The sequence below is a fragment of the Diadema antillarum genome, unplaced genomic scaffold, assembly GCF_040938485.1.
Source record: "Diadema antillarum isolate AM-2024a unplaced genomic scaffold, OU_Dant_1.0 seq00000119_RagTag, whole genome shotgun sequence".
Taxonomy (NCBI): Eukaryota; Metazoa; Echinodermata; class Echinoidea; order Diadematoida; family Diadematidae; genus Diadema; species Diadema antillarum.
Genome location: NW_027271200.1, coordinates 1,371,540 through 1,399,047, shown reverse-complemented (window position 1 = coordinate 1,399,047; position 27,508 = coordinate 1,371,540). Strand labels below are relative to the sequence as shown.

General features: G+C 39.1%; 1 protein-coding gene across 1 annotated transcript in view; it reads left to right on the top strand.

The window, feature by feature from the left end:
• LOC139727094 (heparan-alpha-glucosaminide N-acetyltransferase-like) overlaps positions 1-25,899 on the top strand; it is a 94,957-nt gene extending 69,058 nt beyond the window's left edge. Inside the window, exons 14-18 of the mRNA XM_071638074.1 lie at positions 10,613-10,699; positions 18,375-18,449; positions 18,964-19,034; positions 23,665-23,777; positions 24,838-25,899. Of these exons, the coding sequence (XP_071494175.1) occupies positions 10,613-10,699; positions 18,375-18,449; positions 18,964-19,034; positions 23,665-23,777; positions 24,838-25,016 (525 nt within the window). The 3' untranslated portion in view covers positions 25,017-25,899. The remainder of the gene's footprint in view (positions 1-10,612; positions 10,700-18,374; positions 18,450-18,963; positions 19,035-23,664; positions 23,778-24,837) is intronic.
• The last annotated feature ends 1,609 nt before the right edge of the window (positions 25,900-27,508 follow it).

The following is a 27,508-nucleotide window of genomic DNA, read 5'->3' as shown; positions in this document are numbered from 1 at the left end:
ATTATCAGAACATGAAATACACGTGTAGGTGTTTCTGTTTATCCGAATATTCTAACGTTAATTATTCCGAAGCGTTAATAGAAACCTGGGCCCATTTTTAGAAAATTAATCAAATGCAACTACATGTAATTAAATGCAGCTGAAAATTAAATACAGGTGTATCAAATCACGAGCAACTTTGCACATAAACGCAAGTGCGTTGCTGCCAAAAGGCTTGCGTTTGATATAGTATGAAACTAGAAAATAGTTGTATGAACCTGAAACTCAATTGCGTTGAAACGCAACTCTAAAAATCAAATGAAGTCCATCAATCACGCGCAACGCTGTATTCAAACGCAAGAGCGTTGCAGGGAAGACTTGAGGTTTTCGTAAGAAACTATATAGAGAAACTGCGTTTAAAAGCATCTCTTAACATCTACGGAGGTGCGTTATTGTTGAAAAGTCTTGCATTATTTTGTTTGTTTTTTCGTATGCAAAATTAAAAATTAAACGCAGCTCTGAAAATCAAATGCAATTGTAAGTCCATGTCATCACGCGGAACGCTGAATAGACTTGCGTTTGATATACGAAACTTAATTGTAGGGAACTTCTTTAAAACTCAGTTGCGTTTCAACGCGATTCTAAAAATCCAATGCAAGTCCATCAAATCACACGCGACGCTGTCTTTAAACGCAAGAGCATTGCAGAAAAGACATACTTTTTGTACGAAATTATAAGAAACTGCGTTTAAACGCATCTCTAAACATCTACGGAAGTGAGTTATTGTTGAAAAGACCTGCATTATTTTTTACTTCTTACGCAAAATTAAGAATTAAACGCAACCCCCAAAATCAAATGCAAGTCCATCAAACACGGAACGCTGAAAAGACTTGCATTTCATAATCATCCGACACTAGAAAATTGTAAGAAACTTAAACTCAATTGCGTTTAAACACTAATTCTAATAGTCAAATGCAAGTCCATCAAATCACAAGCAACGCTGTATCTAAAACGCAAGAGCGTTGCAGAAAAGACTTGCGGTTTTTGTACGAAACTAAAAACTGCGTTTAAACGCATAAAAACTATAAACCGAAGCGTGTTATTGTTGAAAAGACTTGAATCATTTTTTATTTCGTAACGGAACTTTCGCCATGATTGAACTTAGTCTGCACTAGCAGGGGAAAGACATCGCAACATTAACACGTTTCAAACTACCGAAACGCATCGTGCTTCACGAAATGTCGAAAAAAATAGTAGCAAATTATTGTTACTGTAGTTCGCTATTCCGAAGGTTTAAATCTCAGTCCAAAGTTAAATAAGTTCGACGATGGAAAGATGTTTATCTTTACGAAGGTTAGTAATCCGAAAGATGTCGTTTCCGGATTAACAATTTTTCTTGTTTTTATTTCAGACTGGCCCGCGCCGTACATCACAGAGCGGTAATGTTGCGAATCGGAGCGCGAGAACAATTCATTTTCAGAGTATGGCAATAGAAATGTAAGCAAAACAAATAAAAATATGGCGACTTAGGGAAGGAAAATCACACATCCTCTTTCAACTCAGTCGGCACTGAAAAATTATCTCGACAGAATCATACGAATTCACACGCATATCTTCACAGCAACGCACTTCAATTTAAATCGCAAATTTGCATGCACTTTGGGGAGTATGCGTTTGTTTTTTTCATATCAAATTTAAAACGTACAGTGTCTAGAAACGGGTCCATGTTTCGGATCCCGCTCTTTCAAAAGCTCTCAAGATTTTTGTGTTTTGTGCATTGCCGTTACTAACTTCGCGTATATGTGCTTCTTTCGCAATAAAACTCGAATTAAGATGTACACAGCGATAGAGGCTCAGCTCAGTAGATACTTGCCTCCAGTGACAATATTCTTGAGTACAACAAAAGAGTTTGTGAGCCCATTAGCGCAATGTCTATTCATACCTATACCTGGTGCCTGATCGATACTTTCATTGTTTGATGGCACATGGTATTGTAGTTGACCATGGAAAGGGGATACTGTCATAATAGGCCTACAGCTTGACTGTTTCCGCACAGGAGGAATGAATACCAACCTGTCCATTCTCAAGTCGACCTGCAAAGAGAATCTCGCTTTTGAGCATTTCAGGCTCTTGGAGAATTATGGGAGGAACGGGTTAAGAAAACTCATTTAAACTATGAATGTAATTATCCCTCTTCCCTGGTTATGTAATGGGCTGTTTAGAGCTCATCAGTGAAGATTGAAAGTAAGCCTACTTTTTGCAAAGCGTATTATAATGACAACTTGTGCAACAATAATTAACCTGGCTATTTGTTAACTGGCAAAATGTAATGTTTGGGCTTATTTTCTTATAGGTCAGCAAGACGATATGCGGATTCTGTAAAGTTCTGGGTAAAACCTAATGTCCTGAGAGAAGACTTACTAATTTACCCGCGCTTGGAACGGATAAGTCTACCGACTCTCACCAGGAAAAATTTCTCCAGTACTACATACAGTGCTAGCCGTATATAGTGTATGATAGGTTATCTTTATAACAGGCGGGAAGGACGGTGCATCTTCTACAAATGATTTGTCTCTCGTGGAAGAAAACCCGTCTCCTTGCGTGAATTTTAGCTCCTTAATGCCTTAATCTTATTATATTTTGTTAGGATATAATTATATTCCACTGCTTGAAACGCAGTGAAGGGGGGGGGGGGGGGGGGTCATAAAGCTGTTCGTAAAGATACGAACGACTTACGAGTGACTGATGATAAGTTCTTGTGCTGAATTATGGAAATTCTGATAAGTATAGCACATCAGAACTGATCACCAGTCGCTCGTAAGTTGTTCGTAACTGTACAAACAGATTTATTAAACGCCCCCCCCCCCCCCCCGTAACACAATAATGTGATACTAGAAAGCTTTAATGTCATGCTGAGTTAAGTAACCAAGTCAGTGGTACTTCATATTTTATGCAGTGTTTCAAAGTGACAGATTATGAGAACGACTGCTGTATTGTTTCGTTTAGGGAAAGAATCAGGTTGTGAGCTTGAACGGAAACAGAACCTGAATTTTAAGAGATTGTCATGGTTTTGTTTGTTTACTTGTTCGTTCGTTTGTTTGGTTGTTCGTTTGTTTTTGCTTTTTAGAAAGTGAACTACTGACAATAGCGTACAAATATTCGTATTTAAGGTTTAAAGGGATGTGGAATTGGATTATGTAAAGCTAAAAGCCGCGTTTACACATGTTCACGGCAACCACGGCAGTCACATTTCAGGCCATCACGGACAAAATGGGACGGATGGAAACAACGCTGTGAGACGAGATAGGCAAATGTGACAGGCCGTGATTGCCGTGGATGCCGTGTCACATTCTTAAACTGTTAAAAAAAAATTGCCACGGCAGTCCCGGTGCTAATGAGGAATTTTGTATGCCTTGATAAAATGGGATGAATGCAATGAAACACGACGGCACGTAATAGACCCTAACAAAACTTGGAGGCGGTCCGCAGCGGGACGGGACGGAAAATATTGATAGTCTATAGCCTGATCAGACGCCGTGACAACAGCGTGTGATAGCTATAGAAGTTCGCCGGGGCGAGGACTGGAACGATCCGAACAAGACTTAGAATGCGAAGGTGGGGGGGGGGGGGGAACAGGAGAATGTCTCAACTGCATATACTAGTATACCCACAGCGCACTGCATCTCAGGCAAATACAACGTGGCCGCCAGGAACATGGTGTAAACGTAGCTTTAGAGTCTGTAGAATCCACATTTATATCTATAGGCATAACTAAAACTTGATTTCTCGTGACTCTGACACACTTTGACAGACTTTGACAGATTTCTGTGCACAACATGTACATGTAATATTCAATTCCACACACATACACACACACACAAAAGATCTTCGACCTCCTAGACCATTCTCCCGCCCATCATTCTCTCTCTGCATCTTTTTCTGTTGTTATTTTGTTCCACCTATGGGGATGTATTCTATGTTCGGCAATAATAGTGCGTTTCATCGTGTTTTGTTTTGTTTTGTTTTATTTCATTTTTAGATTTAGATCGGAAAAGCAATATAGACGGGAGGTAAAATTCTTCAAGCAACTATACAGTTTCAATTTTTAGTTTGACATCGTTCTTATATTTTGATGTTCGTTGCACCTGTAAGGTTCTTGTAATGCGAAAGTTAAATAAGATTCGCTATTATACAAATGATGCACAGGATAGAGTGCGTTAGTGTTACACTAACGCCACGAAATAATCCTGTGCATCATTTGTTTTATAAAATGGGTCGAAAATTCGAAAACTAACATCATTTTTCAGCGTTTTTCACGTACCTTTGTGGGTCAAGACGTCCGAAGATGTTCGTCCCAAACTTTTACGCACGTCGCACTCGCGGAAGTCCCGCACATACAGTATAGGTATAATGGGGGGTTGGGTTTCCGGACACCCACATGAAAACTTACTTATTTTACATAGAATATGCACCCTTTACCTTAAAGACTTGATATAGACTCCTCATATAGGCCTACTAGACAACATACTCTGAAAACGGCGTGAGAATTAACCTGCTAAATCGTTGGATTTGCTCTTCAAAGTGACTCCATGTACGCGTCCGGTCCCAAAACGCTTGGTCTACTGTACTGTACAAAGTGTACGTATAGTATACGTACGTACGCCACATATTATGTTATGCACAAGGGAAGACAGGCCGGCCGGCCGGCAGCCCGAACTAGAAGTTGTTTACAGGATTGACAGCGCGTACGCGTATGCATGCAATTCATCAAAGGAGCCGCCGCGCGCACAGACGATCGGCAATCTACCATAGGATTACAGGCAGTGCAGTTGTACTGAAGTAAAGGAAGGAGGTGTGTCTCATTTCAGCGCTTCCTATTGGCTACATTCTTGAACCCATTTTATAAAATATTCTCGAAAATTCCCTCTGCCGTATTGATATTCGTTAATGTGAAAAATAAATACGATTCATTAATCCGAAACCGCACGAATTTTGTGATTCTAAGGGTGCATTTATCGGGATATTAAATTAACGAGACATGAAAACTCGTCACATTGAGGACGAGTTAGGTGATACGCTTGTGGTCATCAGATGACAGTCATCTGTGATCGACAAAGAAAAGAATGTGATATAGGCACCTTGAAGTTATATTGAGCGTACATGCGAAACCGTTTCTGTAACCACTCGGCCACGGGTCATCCACGGAAATGGTAAGACAAAAAAAAAACAATGTATAGATATAACAGGGGGAAAGTGAATGCCCACTCAACCAACGTGGCCGTGTGAACATCTATTGCATTGCTAGACGGAAAAGCGGCCTTGTAACGACTGAGGTCGCTATGCCATTTCTGGCAACTTGGGAAAAATACGTCCCGCAGACATAAAACCTATAATCGGCTGGTTTTGATACCTTGCCTTTAATCACAATTTTCAGTGTAATGACGTCATCAAATTACAAAACAATGACATCGTCTTGAAAGACAATTGTTCAAAGTACAACACCTCAGTCGTCGTCATTACATACTATGATCGGTTTGACAAAGTCAACCTGCAAAATTGTGCTGCAGTCGAAGCAATGTGGTCTCCAACACACAAAAAAGAGGGATATGGCGTGTGTGTGTGTGTCTGTGTGTGTGTATAGGTGCGTTTATATACGTACGTGATTTCTACATGGACGAATATGTAATACAAAATTGAAGAAAAAAAAGTAAAATAGCTAAGTATTTTGTTTCGTGATCTTGTGGGGTTCCAACCCGTAACCTTACGTCTCTGAGACGTCGCCTTTAGCCACTCGGCCATACGTCTCGACGAGAAAATATGGGGAACATAAACTTATGTATGTGAAAGATACATGAGGAATCGTTTTGTCCACATTCCATTTTCATTTTCAGTTTTAAACTGCAAAATTGTCAATCTGATGAGGAGATTTCAAAGAATAAAATGCATATATCAACTGCAGCTTATTGTCTCAGCTACAACATACTAAAGTTTCAGAGGAAATGAAGCAAAATCAGCTGAGATAGAGGTGCTTAAACGTTGTCAAGTCAATGCATGGTTTAAAAAAAAATCACCTCCCATAGACATAACACGTAAACTTGTCCGATTTTGTGTCTTTACTTTTATCACAATTTAAAGTATGATGACGTCATCAAACTAGAAAACATCGATATGGATTTGAAAGACAGTTGTTTAATGTATAATATATTAATCGTACGTTGTCAGTTTGCTATTGACATGACGATCAATCACATGAATATGAGGCAGCTATTAGTACCTGTATGAAATTATTATAGGCATGGTTATCAAATTCCCTTAAAATTTCCTTATTATTGCTTTATTTTTGCACACAGTTAAGCTATCTCTTTAAACTCGTCACAGTTGAGAATCATGAACATCATACATTAGTACCATATTCAGTTCCATAGCTGATCGCGTTTGCTAATTAATTAAGATTTATTGTCTAGAATGTGCCATATGGCCAACTTGTATACACACGTGGACACACAAACACAATGCTAAATGTATGTATCAAACCTCTGTAACACAACTTTGAACTAACTGTAGAAAGTATCGCTGCACTTATCATACATACTTTTTATCATTATCTGAAACTCCACAAAAACCACTAATTGACAAATAATCATCAATACAGAAGACTGACTTAAAGGAACAATTCAAATACCTTTTTTTACAATGTATAGCTTCTTACATGTATAAAATCAGCACAAAGTAACCACGACTACATTGTGTTACTGAATTGATATGAACAAATTTCATTTTGTTACAATATACCATGATCAGCTTGAAAAGCCCAGCCTGCAATATTTTGCAGCAGTCGAAGCAATGCAGTCTCCAACGATAAACAAAGGGATACTGTGTGAGTGTGTGCGTATAGGTGTGTTTACATGCGAACGTGACTTCTACATGGACAAAGGTGTAGTACTCCATTGAAGAAAAAAAGTTAAAAAAAAAAATTATTATTTTCTTTCGTGCTCTTGTGAGGTTCGAACCCGTACGTGTGCAACCTCACGTTTCTGTGATGACACCTCTAACCACTCGGCCATACGTCTCGACGAGAAAATTAGAGGAACGTAAACTTATGTACGTGAAAGATGAATCAGGAATCGTTTCGTCCGCATTCCATTCTCATTTTCAGTTTTAAATTGCAAAATTGTCAACCTGATGAGGAGATTTCAAAGAATAAAATGCATGATTACTGCAGCTTATTGTCACAGCTACAACATACTTAATTTTCAGAGGAAATGAAGCAAAATCATCTGAGATAAAGGTGCTTAAACGTTGTCAAGTCAATGTATGGTTTTTAAAAAAATCACCTCCCATAGACATAACACGTAAACTTGTCCGATTTTGCGTCTTTACCTTTAATCACAATTTAAAGTATGATGACGTCATCAAATTTCAAAACCATGACATGGACTTGAAAGGCAAATGTTCAAAGTAAAACATATCTGAATTTGGGGTGATATTAAGCTTAAACAACAGAGATACGAGTAAATGAATGTCAGAAAGAGTACCTCAAAAAAATTAATTCCACTTTTTTGATTTCAGATGATGATATGATGACGTCATGAGTTTTCCTGGCAATATTGGTACTTGAAACGTTATTTCCAATTCATATGCTTTTGTAATATGCAATAGAAATATAGGGTCAATGGACGATTTAAAGAGCTATGGCGACATAAACAAAAACATGTTTTTTCACTATATTTGCAGAAAGACGCGCACGCGGAATTTCAACTTTGACGCCAGTGCATTCCTTTGTTATAGGTCAAAATCGATCGGAAATCAATGGATATTGTTACTCAAAGTATCAGAAATCCAAATCAGTCATAAAAATTGCATTTTCATGTTAGTTACGCCCTCTGCGCGCGAAATTGCGCGGACGGACGCGCACGCGAGAAAATGTTTGAAACGCTTAAAATTGTCTGAAACTTCGAGATTTCCCATTGGGAAGTCGTTTTGAGCCTTTTAAAATTTTGACGCGCGCAAACGCGCGCGTAATGATGACCTGGGTAACTAGCGTTAAAATGTAAGATAGAGCGTGACCTGAACTTTGTGTCCACCGAAAATGATACAGAAATGATATCTAGTTATGAAGTTATGATCGATCATGTGACAAGGTCCGAAAATCACAAAATGGGGCCTAGATGACGTCATAGATATGTTACTGTCATGAAAACCTTATTGTGGCTAGATATTGTTATGAGACATGTTGACTGAAAATGTCATGTTATTCCGTAATGTCATTGTTGAGATATTGACGACACAAAATGTGGCAGAAAGAAAGAAGAATAAAAAAAAAGAGAAATTTTGGCAATCACAATAGGTGATACGCTGATAGCGTATCACCTAATTACGTTACTCTGAAAACGAATAACACAACTTGTTCCTTTTAATTTCTGGGATTAACAAAACATCAGAAAGCAGAGCTTATTCAATTTTCGGATTTTAAGTCTGGCATTGGGGGTTAGTAGTTCGGAAAATAAGTATGGAAAATCTTTGAGGCAAGAAAATAATTTGAATTCCTATTATGGCATCGTTATTTCCTTTGCCTTATGTTCATTATTCCGAAAGAAGAATAAGGTTCGTAAATCCGATGGTTCTTTTTGCTGAACCCGCAAAACACGCAAATTTGATATGCCTTATGTAATGTGTTAATCCAAAATTGTATTAGGGCTCGTTAATACCATTTGTGGCATTATTCCGAAGGTTCGTAAATGTGAGAATGAATTATGTGCATGGTATGAAACTTATGTCATTTTTGGCTAAAAGAAAATTAAAAACGCCGAATCTTTTCCTGTGACGGGAATATATGGGTTTATTTCTGAACGTGACATCGTTTACTTCTTTGCACGATATTCATCATTCCGGGAAAAAAAAAATATTCAGATGGTTCATTCATCCGAAAATGGAAAAAAAGGTGGGTCGTTTATCTGTAAAGAAATTATCATATTCGTGGTAAGAAACTTCGTTTTCGTATCAGCTATATAACGTCCGAAATTTCGAAACTTATATAAAAAAGAAAAGCGAACCTTCAGCATAATAACAAACTTTAGCTAATCGTAACAGTTTTTTTTTTTTTTATCAATCGAGCAGTGTGGAATAACAAATCCGACATTTGTTTTAGCATGGTATTGAGCAGAATGTTACTGCTATTCACTTCCAAAAGTAAAAGCAATTATCTGACATTTATTCTGGCATCTTCTGGAGCCGAATGTGATTGCTATTTACTTTCGAAAGTAAAGCAAATATCCGACATTTATTTAATCACCATACGGAATTGAATATTACTCTGATTCATTTCCGAACGTCAAAGGAAACATTCGACATTTAGTTTAGCATCTTCCGGAGCTGAATGTTATTGCTATTTACTTTCGAACATAAAAGCAAACATCAGAAATTTATTTTATCATCATACAGAGTTGAATATCATTATTATTCATTTCTGAACGTCAAAGCAAACATTCGACAATTATTTCACCATCTTCCGGAGCCGAATGAAAGGCAAAATCAATTATCTGACATTAATTTAAGCACCGTACGGAGCTGACTCTTTCCGTTGTTAATTTCCCAAAGCATAAGCAAACATCGGACATTTATTTTAGTATCATACGGAGTCGAATATTACCGTTATTCATTTCCAAAATTAAGAGTAAACATCTGACATCTATTTTAGCATCTTACGGAGCCGATTGTTACCGCTGTTCATTTTCGAAAGTAAAGGCAAACATCCGACTTTTTTGGTGGCCCGATCGTACCAAAATCTTCATTTCTGAAATTTCGGTGGCCCGACGCGCGTTTTTGGTGGCCCCGTAAGTGTCGAGCCTTGACTAATGTCATCGAAAAGTAAACCAGAATGCAACTTCTCGCTTGTGAATTATTGCTTGTGAATAATCGCAAAACTTTGGCAAAACTTTTGGAATACCAATCCTGTTCATGACGCTTGGAAACTGCGAGTCGTGAGAATTTTGCGAACTCGTGCAATGTTACTCTGTAGCGTATGCGAGCATGTGGAGTCGCAATCGTTTAACTGTCTGAAGTGCGCGATTTCTCTCACTCGTTTTTGCCACGCGATTTATTTTAACTTGCAAGAACGATGTGGAATTCTGGCGTCCACCGTGAATTGTGCACTTGCCGGCGCAAATTGTTCTTTTCAAAGGTGAAGCCGTGCGCGGAAAGCACGTGGTTGGGATAATCCTTGCGTTCCTAAAGCGGAGAGGAACGCCATGAATGCGACTTGTGAGCAAGCCCGTTCTGTTGCGTCCAAGGAACGCCCTCATTAGGCCGATGAATAGAGGGATTAAACCCCCCATTCTGCACGCAGGAGGAATAGGGACGTCCCCTAACAAAAGGAGGAACGCGAGCGTTCCCCACGCGGCCGAACGCTCGCTATATTAAATCTGTCACGCCTTACATGGTAGTACATTGTATGTCGAGCATAAATATTTGCATGCTTTTTTACTTTCACACTAGTTTCTGGTATTGCAAAATACGCAATAATTTCCACATTGTGAAAATTTTCACCTTTACACTTATGCCAAAGCGTGATCCATGAATGGGCATTACTGCTGTAGTCAAAAGTGTTATCTCACCTCTTGTGCCACTAATTCAGGTGGTCTATCAAACAGTGGTCGCCCACGACCCGGAGGGAATTCTGGGTACGTTGACCTCAATCTTCCTGGCCTTTCTTGGACTGCAGGTGAGTTGGATCATCTGAATGCCTTTCAAAAACAGGGAATGAACATATCGAGTGGTGCATAACATTCAGGGTGAAGGCTGACTGTCCCCACTTTCATGAGTTGTACATATTGTGCAGTGCGGGTCAGCCTGGTTCCTGCATGTAGAAAGCATAAAATAAGTCAGTACAATTATTCTAAGGATGTTGTATGATGTACATATTTACCTGTTCTTTAATAGTGAGGTTGTGCATCCTGCAAGCAAAACTAGCCCCTCCATAGATCAGGTAACACACACAAAAAAAAACACCCAGCTGATGGTGATTATGGTAGGGACTGTGATGATGATGATAATAATAATGATAATAATAACAATAATAATACTTTATATTTGTAATGCGCTTTATAATACAGTGTTTCTAAGTGCAAATTATAGATGATGCTAATGATGATTTTGATGATGTGGTAGTGATGATGTGCTGCTGGTGGTAATAGTAGTGATGGTGAAAGTGATTGTCACTGGTGATACTGGGTGATGATGATTGTGATGATAATGGTGGTGGTGATGATTTTGATGATTGTGGTAGTGGTGATTTTACTGGTGGTGGTGATAAATTTGTTGTTGGTGGTAGGGATTTTGTTGGTAGTAGTGACATTGATGGTGATTTGATGACGTGATATTGGTGTTGATGATTTTGATGATTGCGGTGATGGGGATTTTATTGTTGGTGGTGACAAATTTGTTGTTGTTGGTGGTGATAAATTCGTTGTTGGTGATGGGACCTTTGATGGAGTTGGTAATTATTTCAATGATGGTGGTAGGATTTTGTTGTTTGTGGTGGTGGTAATATGATGATATGATATTGGAGGTGGGGATTTCGATGATCGTGATTGTGATGGTGCACTAAGTAGTGAAGGGATGATTGTGGTAGTACCCGTGTAAAGAAATTGGCAGCAACCATTTTACATAGGACAGTTATTCCCTGACATTACACTCAATTGAATTATTTTGTGAGGACCACTGGTGGTGACCCAACATTTGCTCCTGTGACAATTGCTCTGATCTTATTTTCTCCAAGGACTTAGGGGTAGGGTTATGGTTGTGATAAGATTTTAAATTTAGTTTGATGTCAGAATTAGGATTAGGATTAGGGTTAGGGTTTTGTTTGTGGGTAGAATTTACGTTTGGCTTTTGATAATGTGCAGATATTTCATGGGAGCAAATAATACAGTTTCTGCAAGCAAATGGAAACTGTTTTACCTTTAAAAAAAAAGAAAAAATATTACTACCATGACGGCATGCGAATCAGGGAACAAGAGAGTAAAAGAGCCAGTACAACCTTGAATGTAACCCAACCCATAAAAATGCCTGCAATAGTTCCTTTGAAAGGGAGAGATACATTTTATTGGTACCCAAGAATGGTTGGAAAAACAATAATTGGCCTGAACTTTTGAAACCACATTACCCAAATGTTCATCATATTTTGCAGTCGTATTGATGATCTCTATATGTGCTGATGTATTCACGCAAAAAGAGTTTTTGGGTTTTTTTTTTCAAATGGCAATTGATCAGACTTTTTTGTGAGTTCTTAATTTCATGATTTATGGTTTTCTCATCATGGTGATAAGTTCTGCAACAACAACAAAACATAACATAAACGTAAAGGGAAAAGTGATTTCTCAAGCAGAACATTCTTGAAACATTGCTTGAAATGAGTAATAAGAAAGTACTACTTTTCTAGGGATTTGAGTAGGGGACCCGTTAGCTTGGCATTGGGGCTCGACTACTTGTAATCACTTGACATTGTAACATCGGTCTGTTGGCCTGGGACAGTGCGTGTGGGACAGAGCTTTCTTTTCATTTATTGTTACATTTATTGTTCTGTTTACGATCAAAAGCCTACTTGCAAAATTCCAAAAGTACAACCACGACACAAATTTTGGCATGTTGAAATTATACTGATGATCTTCAAAGTAGTCCTTGTTTAAACAACAACATGAATGGAGCCCCACCCAACCTTCACACCAATCATAAAGGGGCCTGAAGTTGAGGATGCAAATGTAATCAGTAATGTAAACCTAAGGCTGCCTTCATAAAAGTCTTCTTCATCCAGCACTGATCTTTTGGCCAGTCTTGGAGTGGTCTACGTACAATTTGTAGATGCAGTGCATGTGGTATTACAGTAGTCTTCAGGTAGTGTCGGGCAGAGCGTTTTTGGCTCACCTTTGCCAAAGGCTCAAGTGAGCTATTGCAATCACTCATCTGTCATGCGTTGTCCGTCGTATGTCATGCAAGCAATATTTGTCTATTTTTCAATTTTTCCATCTTCTTCTTGAAAACCCCATGATTGATTTTCACCAAACTTCGCATGTAGCATCCCTAGTGGTTTACGTATGATCTCAATTTGTTCAAATGGGCACCATTTTGAAAAAAAAAGGAAGAAAATAAAAAATGTACAAGTGCATATGTTTAAAACCAGAAATATTCTGATTAAATACGGTAGTGAATGCATTTTCAAGGTTGGTAGATCCGGGCGTTGGGTGGGGATTGAATCCGACAGGGGGAATTTGTACATATTTGGCTCTCTTTTTTCTTTAAACTGTATCGTCAAATTTTCTAAATACAGTGTACTTGGCAAGTATTTTCTCCAGTGTGATGGAATATGCAAATAGATATCATGCCTCATTGAAGCCCTAATAGCTGCCCCACCCCCCCCCCCCCCCCCCTCCGCCCCCAAGTTTGCATTGTTCTCAGGTTGTAGTCTGCAAGAGTGTTTCGAACTTGCAATACTCAGGTGAGGATGAGACCCCCATGTCTCTTGTTTTTTTTTGTCAATGAAATATGAAAGACAAAAATTGAAGAATTATCAGGCATCAACAGAATGGCATTAAAAAAACAACAACAACCAAACACAGACGGAATGCAGACAAACAACTCCCCCTAAAAATAACAAAAACTCAAACAACATACAACCAACCCTCAAGACCTCCTATGAAGCTGGAATATGCAAATAGATATCATGCCTCATTGAAGCCCTAATAGCTGCCCCACCCCCCCCCCCCTCCGCCCCCAAGTTTGCATTGTTCTCAGGTTGTAGTCTGCAAGAGTGTTTCGAACTTGCAATACTGAGGTGAGGATGAGACCCCCATGTCTCTTGTTTTTTTTTTTGTCAATGAAATATGAAAGACAAAAATTGAAGAATTATCAGGCATCAACAGAATGGCATAAAAAAACAACAACAACCAAACACAGACGGAATGCAGACAAACAACTCCCCCTAAAATTAACAAAAACTCAAACAACATACAACCAACCCTCAAGACCTCCTATGAAGCTGCTCAGATTGAAAATCTTAAGGACAGTTTCAGGATAAACACCAGTTGATTGTGCATTCTCAATTTCTATAGCTGAATTGGATTGAATCTGACGATCTCAGACTGGGAGGGCATTGCGGTGCAGTGGAGCATGCTGTGGTTTCTTGAATATCAGCACTCGTGTTCAACTCCTGCTTCTTTTGTGTTCTTCTGAGGACTAGGCGTGTCGCTCACAATGTAACACTTGACCCAAGAGTGGAATGCAATAGGTCCCTGGCGATCAAACAGTAGAAATGATAATGATAGGGCAGCAGTGGGATCAGGGGGCCTGTAGGCTGATAGCTTGTTTCGACTCTCTTGTAATCTTGCAGTCTGTGCTGTGACATATTGACGCAGAAGCCCCTTCGTAAAACAACACAAGAATGCTGAAATGAGATCGTTGTGTTGAAATATTTCTACGCTTGAACAAAAGAAAAGGAACTGCCAGAAACTCAGACATGCAATCATACCCCTGCAATGGACCTCTCTCATTTTCTTATGAGATCTCGTCTGAATTTGTTGGTGTAGTGTGCAAGTATTTTCAGGTATCATTCCTTGCAAAATGGTTTGACAGTGTCAAATAGCATTTAGGAAACTTTTGCGAACTTTGCAAGAATTTCAGCTGTGCAAAAATTACTGTAAAACCAGAAACTTTTGTGTGCACAAATTTTTGCAAGAAGCCAAGATTTGTGAAAGTTAATGGAATATAACGATGTAGAAGTTTTTGTCTTCACAGTGCATTGAATGCAGTCACAAATTCGCACAAGTTTCATACCGCGAAAAAAAAACCGTGGGCTCAAATTCATGAAAGCTTCATGCCGGGGAAAAAAGGCCATTGGCTCAAATTCGTGAAAGTTTCATGTTGCGAATATCTCTGCTTTACACTTCATAGTACCATGATTGTATGTGCCACTTCTGTTTGGAAGGAAATTCACAACTGAGTTCATGTGGCCCAGAAGTCTTCAACAATGCTCCCAGATTAGTTTGTGAAATACTGTTGTTGTTGGTTTTATTTGACTTACTTACAATCTATTACGTGCTGGGGGGGGGGGGGACAGAAGTGAAAGAGCTTTTGGGTATGTTTTGTTTTGGAAAGAAATAACACTTGTCCTACTATTAAGAAATTACAGAGAACAAACTTTGTTGATGACTCTCCATACTAATAAAGGTATGCAGGATGTGATAGCTGTATGGGAATGTGAGTTATGAATTGTTGGAATAAATTGATGATCCAGTTTGTATTGTTTTATTTTCAGATGGTAAAAAAAAAAACCAATGTTTTTCCTTATTGAAGAAAATATTTTATACATATGTGAGCAAATCATATCCGTGATATGTCTTGTACCCCATTTTCATGAAGAGGTTTGCAATTATTGTAAGTTGCTGCAGTAATTGCAGTTAATGTACCTCGGCAACAGAATAGATACTGACAAGTGATTGGCTTTCTCCAGATGGAAATATATCACAGGTGTTTTGAATGAAGGATCACCTGTGAAATGATGCAACAATCAAAAGGTTTGAGCCCCTTCTCTTGTAAAATCACCCCTGGATGCCTTGCCTGGTAACTCTCCCACGTTACGAGCTTATATAAAATTTCATCGCTCGTCATTTTTTGACAGCTAAAGTGAGCAGACGTGCCTGGATCCAGGGTCACAAAGCAATGCCCCGCAGACAGGGAGAGAGAGAGATTGGTCATTGGGTGTCCCTGGTGATAGCCACAAGATCAAAGAAAAGCTAAAAAAAGTACCAAAGTCACGACTTCTGCGAATTCCAAAATTCATTAAAAAGTCATTCAAAACAACACATCTGTCAGGAGGCAAAATAAACAAAAAAAAGAAAAAGAAGAGGGAAAAAAAACGGAAGAAAACTACACTCCTTTGAAAGTGTTTCTATCACAGACAGACCAAAAATACCGAAGCTTTGATTGTGAGAGGGCTTTTCGTCACCCAAGTGCATGTCGGTATTGTAGCATGTGGCTCCTTCATGGTTTTTCGTGCACAAAGGATGTGTCCATGCTCAAAAAAAGAAAGAAAAAAAAAAAGAAATCTATGGTGATGCACTTTGCACAGATCATGCTACTAGAGTGTGACGACAAAGGGGAGTGCATGCCTAAAGCGATGAAATGTGTATTTTTTTTTTCCCTCCTTTGGTATTGTCCTCACTGGCTTGTCTCATTTACAGGGTTTGCCGTTGGAATTCTGTTATGGACCTTTTGTGTATAAGCAGTTGTGTGTAACAAGGTACAATAGATGATAACGTGCAGGGAGATGTAACTGTGCACTTGGGTATTAACTCCTCTTTTGTGTGCATGGAGCCTTCAAAATTTGCAGTACATTGGTTTGTGCAAAATTGCAAAAGAATTCAAGCAAACATGTCATTGACTAGTTGTGTGCCTTACATATTTGCTAGTGGCCCAGTAAACCACAAAAATGGTTTTCAGCCCACCTCCCTCCCCCCTGCGACCTTCGGGTTGTTGTTGCTATTGTTGTTTCTTTGTAGTGTGTGTGCCCGTGTGTGCGCGTGGGAACAAGTTAGATGTTACCAGCAACCCTGGCCAAAAAAAAATTATTAAAAGCGTTTTTTTCAAAAGTACAAAAACTGTAACATCTAAGTGAAACAAGCTAATCCCAGGTAAAAGTTTAATTAGAGCAGAAAATGATAATGATAATGAGTACACGTTGGTGATGGATGGGGACAAAGTTTTAATGAAAAAATGTCTATACATGTAGAAGGGGACTGCAGTAAAAAGAATCTGTTGATTGAGCTGTTTCTCAAGTGTCTTTGTAAATGTATGTGTGCATGTGTCACTGTATGCATCATTTCTGTGTGTATGTATGTTTGTGAATCTCTGTTTTAATCTTTCAAACAGTGACCTCTAGGTACTGGAACACCTCTTTGTACACGTGTGAACCACTGTTTTCCTTCAGAGCTGTTGAAATCAGGAAGTCGGGAGGGATTCACATAGAAACGCACTAAGCATCGAACAGAGTGGCTTAATTTTGTTGTTTCTTGCAGAAATTGTTTCAGTCCTTGGTATGAAAGCCCAAATTTTAGAGTAACCGGGAAAGTTTTGTAGTCTCATTACACGCTTGTTACATGTAGCTGTTGGGGGTCACAGTAAGCTATTAGGAACGGGTTAAACTTTTTTTTTTTCGGTGATGTACTCTAGCTTAGTGTGTAATGATATCTTCCTCGTTTTATTCTGCTTGATTCTGCTCCGTTTTGCTGTGATTTTGAGAGACAGATTTTTCACTCTAGTTGACTCTGTGTAAAGGCTTATGTAGCATGTAGGACTTGCACTGGCAACTGCTTCTGTTCCGCTATGGCAGTCATTCGGGTAGACATTTTTGTTGGTCTGTAATGTGCGTGCAATAGCCCTTAGACATGTTGAACAGGTCAATGAAAACCAACAACTGTAACTTGCTGATGTAGGCGTACAGTAGGTGTGTTGATGTGATATCTTATTGTTATTAAATGGGATTTTTCATGTGATTGGCATTTTTTAAACTCTATTCAGTGAACTACACCCTCTCATACATCTGCATTATGTTCTCTTCCCATTGTTGTGGAAAGGAAGAAACTCAACATGTCTTTTTTTTTTAATGGTTTTGTTGTGATGTCAGCTGGCTGTCTTTCAAGTGTTGAAGAATCAACCCATTGAGCCTCAGAAGCCATGTTTCTGTGGTGGATGCTGTGCGTTTGAAGGGGGCGGGGGTTGTGGGTCTTTTTGTGTACAGGATAGTACTACTTATATATATGTACTAAAGTATTTCACTTCGTAGAATGAAAAGCTCTCCTGTATTTGAGGTCTATTCTGGATCATTGCCACCATTGTTTGTTTAAAAAGCAAAAGTTACCTGATGATGTTTCTTGCAAAATGATCAGATATTACCAAGTACCTTAATGGAGATGAATAAGGTTTTGATGGGGTTTTTTTCTTGAGAGATTGATGATAATCTTACGGAATATCTTCATGTTTACATGGTGTATTTGTTTTCCTGTTTGTTTTTTTATACTTTCATTATGTTCTACTTTAAGTGATAATTATTTTACACTGTAAAACCCCTTAGAATTGCATGCTCTTTGACATCTTATAGAGCGGTTTCTGAATATCTCGCAAAACGTTAAAAGCTAAATCCTCGTCTCCACCAGAACTTCACACACCCTTTAAGTGATACCTGATTAAAGCGGAGAGTACTGTACTCCCTGTTGTGTTAATGCTTCTCTCCCAAAACACTGAAAGAGCTCAAACAGTTCTTTTACTACTCAAGGACAGCATGTTTAAGTAATGATATCCCCTATTTTTGTATTTTTTTTCTTTGTTTGTTTCTTTTTCTCTTTTAGGCCGGCAAGATTTTCCATTCATTCTCGTACCCGAGAGATAGAATCCTCAGATTCTTTGGCTGGTGCATCGTAACGGTAAGTTGCAACCAACATTTGCTCCAAAAAAAGCAGCAGAAGAAGAAACACAAGTGTCATAATGAGTATATACACATACTTTTATTATTAAAGAATCTGTAGATATGAGCTTTTAATAGTTATTTGCTCACATCACCTTCATTGTTTTTCTGTGATTTTATATTTTAGGTATCCAATATGTGTTTTTTTTTTGTATTATGGTAAAGGATATAGTGACAGTGATATGGGAAGGAGGGCAGTTTTAATTTCAATCTTATATAGGCCTAATTCAAACAGTCTCATTTCATGGAGGTTTGCTAGCGTGATGCATGTAATTGTCATTGGATGTATGCACAGTGCTGTCTTAGTTTATTATCTTAAGTCCCTTGTCTAGACACAAGTGTACCAGTATTCACAATCTTGGAATTCTAGTATTCTTTAGTATGTGCTGTGCTGCGCAAATTTACTGAACGCATGTCTTTTGTTTTGTCTTCAAGTTTTTGTTTTTTCTTTGCTTATCATTTCTCATCTTCAGGGTCTAATTGCTGGTGCTTTGTGCAACTTCTCCAAAGAAGATGGAGTGATACCTGTGAACAAGAATCTGTGGTATATTTTTTTACAAGAATTGTGAATTTGTGCTGTGCCATCAGAAAACTGGTAGAGAAACAGTTTTTGCAGACTAGCGATGAAAAGCATTGATTTTGACTGATGTTCCAGATGAAGTAATGCCCAGTACGTAATTGTAGTGAACATTGTACTTTGAATGACACACGATGCAGAAAACTGCTTTTTCCTCCCTATTTGAGCACAGTTATCAATTACAGTTACTGTCGACTTTTGCTCTGGTTTGATATTTGATGGCAGTCCATGAGTGATTTGACACTAGCCGGCATTAAAATGTACAGTATACGCCATATATTTAGGGCGTCTAAATTTTTGCGAATCCCAGCTTCCTGATGATTTCGCGAGTGGTTAAATTCTCAAATTCTGGAGTCCTATGCCAAATGGAGAAATGTATACTCCTACGTCACATTCATAGCTTGATCATAGTCAATATTTTCGCGTGTCTTTAATTTCGCAAATAGCACCTGACTCGTGAAATTCACGAAAATTAAAAAAAAACCTTGCGAACTATTCACTGTATACAGTATGTTTTATGCTAGAGTTTATTTGCCATTCCAGTCCAGATGTAGAACAAAAAGACTTCATATTCAGTCAGCGACTGGATGATGTTTGATATACATGTACTGTCACATTGTATTGGTTTTCCACCCAGATAGTGATTGCCTTCCTGTGTTACCCTCTGATCCACAGGAGTCTAATAGTGCTTATTTCATGCCATATGCATAAATAATTGCACATACTTGTGCTATCCTTTTTTTCATTCATTGATTGATTCATTTTTTTTTTTCATTTCCAACAGAAACCTATAAATATATTACAGAAATTGAATACATAGATTTCATCCTAATACAAAGTAAAGGATAAGTTTACACACAAAAAAAATTAAGTATACAGAAATGTTGGAAATGGGGACGAATGCTGAAAATGCTTTTGCTTGAATCCTTATGCACAAAAATGAGCAATTGCTTGCAAGCAAAATCTTTTGTTAGCTAGCACAAGCAATTGCTTGCTGCTTGCATGCAAACCCTCCAAACCCTCCAAAATCTAGGATTTTCTTTAATGATCATCTTCTCAAGAACCAAAAGTGAAAGAGCTAAGTTAATGCTATGAATTAGTGCATTAATGACTGAAGTTTGTTCATAGCGGATCCAGGGGAACGTGCCCCCTGGGAGCTAGGGGGTGGGGGGTTGAAATTAGGGCGTAAATTGTACAATTTCATCCTCTTCTTGAGAAGGCATTGTCATATTTTCACCAAACTTGGCAGGTATTTTCGCTTGGGTAAGGTATGTGTGTGTTGTTGGGTGGGGGGGGGGGGTGAGACAGACTATACCCCCAAAATCAAGGAATCTTTCCAAATCTTATCTCTAAGCGTAAGTGATAAGCTAATGTAGTGCAGAGTGTAGTTTAGATAAGTTACAACTGGTAGTTGCAAGGTTGTTTGTGGCAGAGTGGGGGATGAGCAGGGGGAAGGGGAGGGGGAGGGAGAGGGGGAGGGAGGAAGACCAAAGTGCCCTCACAGCTGCCTCACCCCCAAATTTGCAGTGTTCACAGGAAGCATGGAAGGTAAACTTATCTGCCGTTGTGTACATAAACTGATGAAGAGTCTATTTTTGCTCATCAGTTGTTATGTTCTGCTTGAGCTGAGATCAATTACATGATGACAAATGCTGCCCACATTCAAACCTGTATTCTATGCAGCTGTGATCATTTGTGACCCACGACAACGGTTTCAGGCAAAAGTCGGGCATTTTGAAAATTCATTTTTTCACTGAATCACATTGCCCATTTCCTAAGCTTTGCATTGATATAAAACACTTGTATACTTCGGCACCATAAGTGGGCATGGAAAGCGAAATAAAATGCACTTTTTAAGTTCTTAGCCTGACAAAATTGCGAGAAAACGGGCTTTGAAGATTCACCTCTTACTCTAAGACAATGTCCGAGCGGCGATGCGAGGTGAGAATCACCCATCCGTACGATGGTGCCAATCGATGTTAAGCTCCGCCTCTAGCAACCACATCGCCTTCTGATTGGCTCACTGAGAGAGTCAAATTTTCCGGGCACCCTTCCTACGAGCTCAGCGTATGGAGCCGAAAAACAATGCGGTTCGCTCGGGTTTGTTTTACCAGTACGTCTTTCAAGATGGCGGATACGATAATTGCACGTATAGTGTACAAGTGTATGGTGCACGCATTACGCAATGGCGTCCACACGTCATGACCATGTGCATGTAACAGGAGCGGGTGGCGAATCCACACATTTACAAATCGCGTTTTCATCGTTGATTTGTCTTTATCATTGGCGACCCTTTTGAAGGCAGAAAAATGCTAGTGCTGGCAAGGATCACGCTTCCTGTTTGTTTTGCTTTTACAAGCCGTGCATATGTTGCCTTGTTCGGTGGTGTTGATTATATCCAATCAAACAAACAAACAAACAAACACGTACGACTCGTTAGTTTGGTGCGATCTTGATGTGTAGTATTTGAATATAACTGGTTAACCGGTCATGTGACCTCTCCTCTCCTCTCATCATCCTTCCCTTGAGTCAGTCTGCTGTCATAATTTTTACTACATGTACAAGTAGACTTTTTTTTTTTTCTTTTCACACGATTATGTCGTGCTACATGATTTTTGTGTCACTTCCGTTGTCGAATATTGCGGTAGAATAGTTTGGATAGAAAGCCAAACGAAGAGCACGCACTACAGAGCGAGCGTATAAACCACTACAAGTATACCAAGAACAATGGAGCATGTAATCATGCACGCGTGCACAAAGCATTCCCAAAACGCTGCAACTGGTGTCTCCGAAAGCCGAATTATGTAAATGTGTGCGACGCACCAGCCAATCGCATGCGTGCATATGTTGCCTTGTTCGGTGGTGTTGATTATATCCAATCAAACAAACAAACAAACAAACACGTACGACTCGTTAGTTTGGTGCGATCTTGATGTGTAGTATTTGAATATAACTGGTTAACCGGTCATGTGACCTCTCCTCTCCTCTCATCATCCTTCCCTTGAGTCAGTCTGCTGTCATAATTTTTACTACATGTACAAGTAGACTATTTTTTTTTTCTTTTCACACGATTATGTCGTGCTACATGATTTTTGTGTCACTTCCGTTGTCGAATATTGCGGTAGAATAGTTTGGATAGAAAGCCAAACGAAGAGCACGCACTACAGAGCGAGCGTATAAACCACTACAAGTATACCAAGAACAATGGAGCATGTAATCATGCACGCGTGCACAAAGCATTCCCAAAACGCTGCAACTGGTGTCTCCGAAAGCCGAATTATGTAAATGTGTGCGACGCACCAGCCAATCGCATGCGAGACCCTGCGCCGTAGCAATGCTGGGGATATTGGCGCGGCTTTCGAAAGAAGCTCGAAACTGACGAGTGCGATCCAACATAGGGTGCTTAAAATTCCATTTTCGATAGGAAAAACTTAGTCTGATGCTATGAAATTTAGTGTGGATGTAGAAAACATATCAAAGATTCGATTTATGCAAAAAACCCAAATCGACAAAAATAATGGTAAAGATCTTTGTACCCTGCCTAGGAGGGAATTTGCTCTTGCGTCTTTAGCCTGAAACCGTTGTTGCAGGTCACAATTCCAGTCATGTGGAATCAAAATTGTGCCAAATATAGAAATTTTGACAATCACAGCATTTATGACTGTGGCCTTGTCAAGTGAGGTATGTCTGTTCTCTCTTGTTTTACCTCACAAGCTATGAACTATGTATAAAAGGTTTATGTGTTGTGGCAGTTTCACTCTGTTAATGAATGGAATTTAATGAAAAGAGACGAATTTAAAAAAAAAAAAGAATAGAATGGTACAGTGTTTATTCCTCCACACCATTAAGGGCGCCAAAGGCGTTATTTTTATAGCATGTTACCCTTCCATCAGTTCTTCCCACAATTTTTTCAGAATGGTTTGAGAAGAATCATTTTGTGGATTTTCCTTTTTTCTTTCTTCTTTCTTTCTTTCTTTTTGTTTTGCCCATGGATTCAGTGTGAGATATAGACATGCTGATTAAATCTCAAATACGGTACTCAGACAAAATAGCACAAAACACAATGATTCCAGAAATTAGATTTAATTCCTGTCTTCCAAAGTCTGATAATATATGGTAGTGGTAGAGGGAACAAAACAAACACGCAGACACATACATGCATGCACACATACACGCAGTTATTTTTGCCTATGCCATGGATTCAGTGTGAGATATAGACATGCTGATTAGATCATGGGCAAAATCTCTAGTTGTTGTACAATCAGGTTGTAAGGTCCCAAGAAACAGTCACTTTCATGAATAGATATAAGATGTTGGGTTAGAGGTCAGCAAAATATTTGGGTTTAAAGCACATCATTTTTATTAATGATACATTTTCTTTAAAAAGGTCAAGTCTTCCTTGTTCCTTACTTGACCTTGTTCAAATATGCGAGGAATGTTCAATGGAGCTTCACAATATTTGCTGTAGAAGTTTGGTTTCTTTCAAAGCGCAAGAGTGAAGACTTGCCTACAGAGTTTTCTCACTGTGGAAATAGAAAAAAAAATGGGTGCTTCTGCCTTCAAACCTTTTTTTCTTTTTTTTTGTTGATGCATACAGGTCAGTATCCTTTGTCCTGACAACAGGCAGCATGGCATATCTTCTTCTCTCTCTCTTCTACTACCTGATTGATGTCCAGCACTGGTGGACAGGTGCGCCGTTCTTCTTCGTAGGTGAGTGAGGCTTTCCAGTAGGCAGCCAGCCGAAGTGGAGAAAGGCCATGACATGAAAGACTGGTCTGCCACACGTTGCCTCGGCAACCATTCTCCTTTCCATGATTTCTAAATGACCAAAATCGTGCCTGTTGTCTTGCTGTGTGGAAAGAGGCAGTTTATGTGTATGTGGTTTTTATATGATTCGGCACACTGTACCCCGGGGTACCATTGTAACCAGGGGTACAGCGTTGTGTAGCGCCATCTCATGTCCATTATCATACAGTTGTGCAATGTTGTCATGGCGACTGTTTTCTCATCATCATTGCCGGCACAAACTGGCACGCGATAACGATCCCAATGCTGATTATGTTGTATATAATCACAAACAAGAAAACATTTTTGTGCCTAATGATAATAAAAATTATTTTTACACATTTTATGGTAACCCAGGGTACAGCGCTGAAAAAAGAAACAAAAATGCAACAAAATGGCCGATTTTCATTTGGTACCCCAGGGTACCAAATATTGCATCATATTCATATTTTCATTCCACCTGGTAGTTACATGGGGCTTTCCCATAGGCAAAAGGTGCCAAGTTAAAATCTGTGGCTAATTGTGGCATTTTTCAGGTTTTTTTTTTTTGGGGGGGGGGAGGGAATTCAAGTTCCCCCACCCCACCCCCTGATGACCCTTATCAATGACCCAGTCAATGCAATATTTTAAAATCTCCACATACATTTTGCACATGACCTGAGCAGTTTTCATGGGTTGTTGGTTATTAAATATATTTCGCATGGCACTCAAGTGTGTGTGGAGTACAACAAAAACTGGTTTGATTCGAAACAGGAATACTTTGTGAACTGATGGTATCTTGTACCTGTCACATCTTTGTGTCTGTGTGTGTGTGTGTATATATGTTTTTTTTTTAAATATTTTTTATTTGTGTATGAATGAAGAACATGTGTGAATGTATAAAGGTGAGAAGTGAAATAGCAAGTTGGAGCCAAAGGAAAGCAGAGAAAAGAGAGAGAAAAAAAAAACCACTTGGAAATATCACTGCTACTTCTTCTCCTACCAGGCATGAATTCCATTGCGGCGTACTGCGGGTCAGAGGTTATGGCATCCTACTTCCCGTTCACGTGGGACCCTGTCTATGGCACACACGCAGAGCTGCTGGCCATGGACGTCCTGGCCACTTCCCTCTGGGTTCTCATCACTTACTACATGTACACCATCAAATTCTTCGTCAAGGTCTGATGAGGTCAGATGTTGCCGTAGCAACGCCACCTTGGGAGAGCCGAAACTATGAAGAGTTCCTAATATGGACGTCATGATCCCCGTCCGTGGCTACTCATGCCCATGCACTTGCACACAGTCATGTGCATGCCCAATGAACAACAACGACAGCAATATTGCATTCTTGTCCAGAGGTGCTTCTATGGACTGTTACTGTAAAAGGGGAAACCAGGACAAAAATGAAAAGCATGCGAATCTTGTTGCTGCTTGAATGTTAAACTCTACTGATGTTTTGATTCCGCAGAATTAAAAGCGCACAAACTTCATCTGTAATACACAGTGCAGCACGCACAATTACTGACGTGAAAATGTCCATTTTAAAAGTACCTCCGTAAAAATGTGTAAACAGTTTTAACATTTTACCTCCTTGTGTTGAGGTCTACTGATTTCCACAGGAGTTCCATGTTCATGTTTACGAGCTCACTGCAGCGTGTTGTATGCATGATTGTTTTTCACATGACTGGCATTCAGTCATTGTCTGTGCCTTGTTATTCTTTGCAAATTGAAAGGCAAGGCGAATCTGTGTGATTTTTATCGCTTGAGAAATTCCCCAGGATGAAAGGAAAATTTTTACAGTTTTCCGGTTCCCTGCTTGCTCATCGTTAAATCTTTGTCCTAACTGTTGGAAAAAAACAAACAAAAACAAAATAAAAAAGAATGAAAACAGATATATTTGCCACAGGAGGATTTCTAATTCTATTCCTCATTGTAGGTGCAGTGTATAACACAGAGTCTCTTTGTCTCTGACTTGCAGATGGCGCCAACACACGTGTCTCAGGCAACAGATTATGTCACAATCCTAATTTCAAGGACGTGAAAAGGGTACATAGGGAACAATGGAAGATTTCCACCTCAATTATTGTACATAAAATTCCACTTACTACAAAAATGCTTATAATAATAATGCAAGTTGATATTAATTTGAATGATTAAGACATGTACTTTGCTGATGACAGTACACCCCCCCCCCCCCCCCCCCCCCGATAAAAAAAGTACTTCAGCTATCATGATGGAGCAGGAGACACAAACACAAAGGAAATGAGGTTCTCGGGCAGGTGTCTATGGGAAATGCGCATTGTAGCAAAATCAATGAATTTGGAAGAAGAAAGCACTGTAAGAAATACAAAGGCACTGTGATTTTTAAGGGACCCAAAGCCCAGGTAAGATTGGGTGAAAGTGGTAATATGAGTGGAGCACTTCAGTGAAAGTTTGGGGAAAATCTGGCAGTGTGATCCAAAGTTTTTCATTTTTAATGTTTCAGTGCCATCATCGCTGTTAAAAAGAGACTACTACACTTCACCATGTCATTATGGACAGCTAAGTAAAGAAAATGAAAAGAAAAATTCAACATATTTTTCACTTGTGTAGCATAATGAAAGTACACTTGACTTTCCCCTTTCAGGACGTAGGGGAATGACATTACCCTTTACTGATGTCAATAACAAGTCTGTGGAATGTGTAGTTTTCATGAAAAATAAGATTGACTCCAGATTCTCTGTATACATAGTATTTTCTTTGTGATGTTGTCTAAAATAATGTCATGAAGTCTTGTATTCTCCTTATCCAGCTATGACAGCACTAAAACTTTCAAAATTCATAACTTTTGAACAGTTTGTCTGATTGTCCTCAAATGTTCACTGATGTGTTCTCCTAAGATTGCTGCTCATATCACTCAATTCACATTTATATTTGGCCTTTGGTTTCCTTTAAAGAGTCCCCTGCCTTTATGAAACAGAGATATCAGTTGCAACTGCGTGTTGCAATCAAATAGGCAGTTATCACCTCACAAGTCTTCTGCTGATTTGAATTCTTGTTTTTTTTTTTTTTATCTTTGCAATAAAAAAAGACTATTTCTATGTCAAGCAAACCAACCAGTGACTGCCTTAAGGGTTAAAGGGGTAATAGTTGCTAATTTATCAACCGAGAGCTTGGTTTTGGTCTTGTTATTTTAGTGTGCAAAGCAGTATGAGACTTTTAAGGGGTGATGACATCATTCCTGCATCTAATTTGTGTTTGTGATCGTGGCAGATGTAACTGTTCAGCGAAAAAACCTGGTAAAGTGCTAGTACCTGATACCTAATTGTATGATAGATTTTGATGCCACTTCTACCACTGTGGTTCTGATTTCACTCAGTGAATGAAATCAAATCGGACATGGAGGGAGTGGCATCTGCGCTGTGAGAAATGGCTGTCTGACGCGGAAGGTTTGCAGCGAGTGATTGATGCGGTTATTTTTTCTCAATTGTGCTGACATGCAGTTCCTGTTTTCATTCTTGCACTCCTGAAGCCTGTAAAAAAAACAACAGCAACAAAACAGACAAACAAAAACAAACAAAAAAAAAACACAACTACAATGTAGTGGCACCTGCTCTGCGCCACTGAACACCGACCTGGACTTCGATCTGCCCACCATTGGTTTGCATCTGTGGATCACAGAAGGCCTCCCACATAAC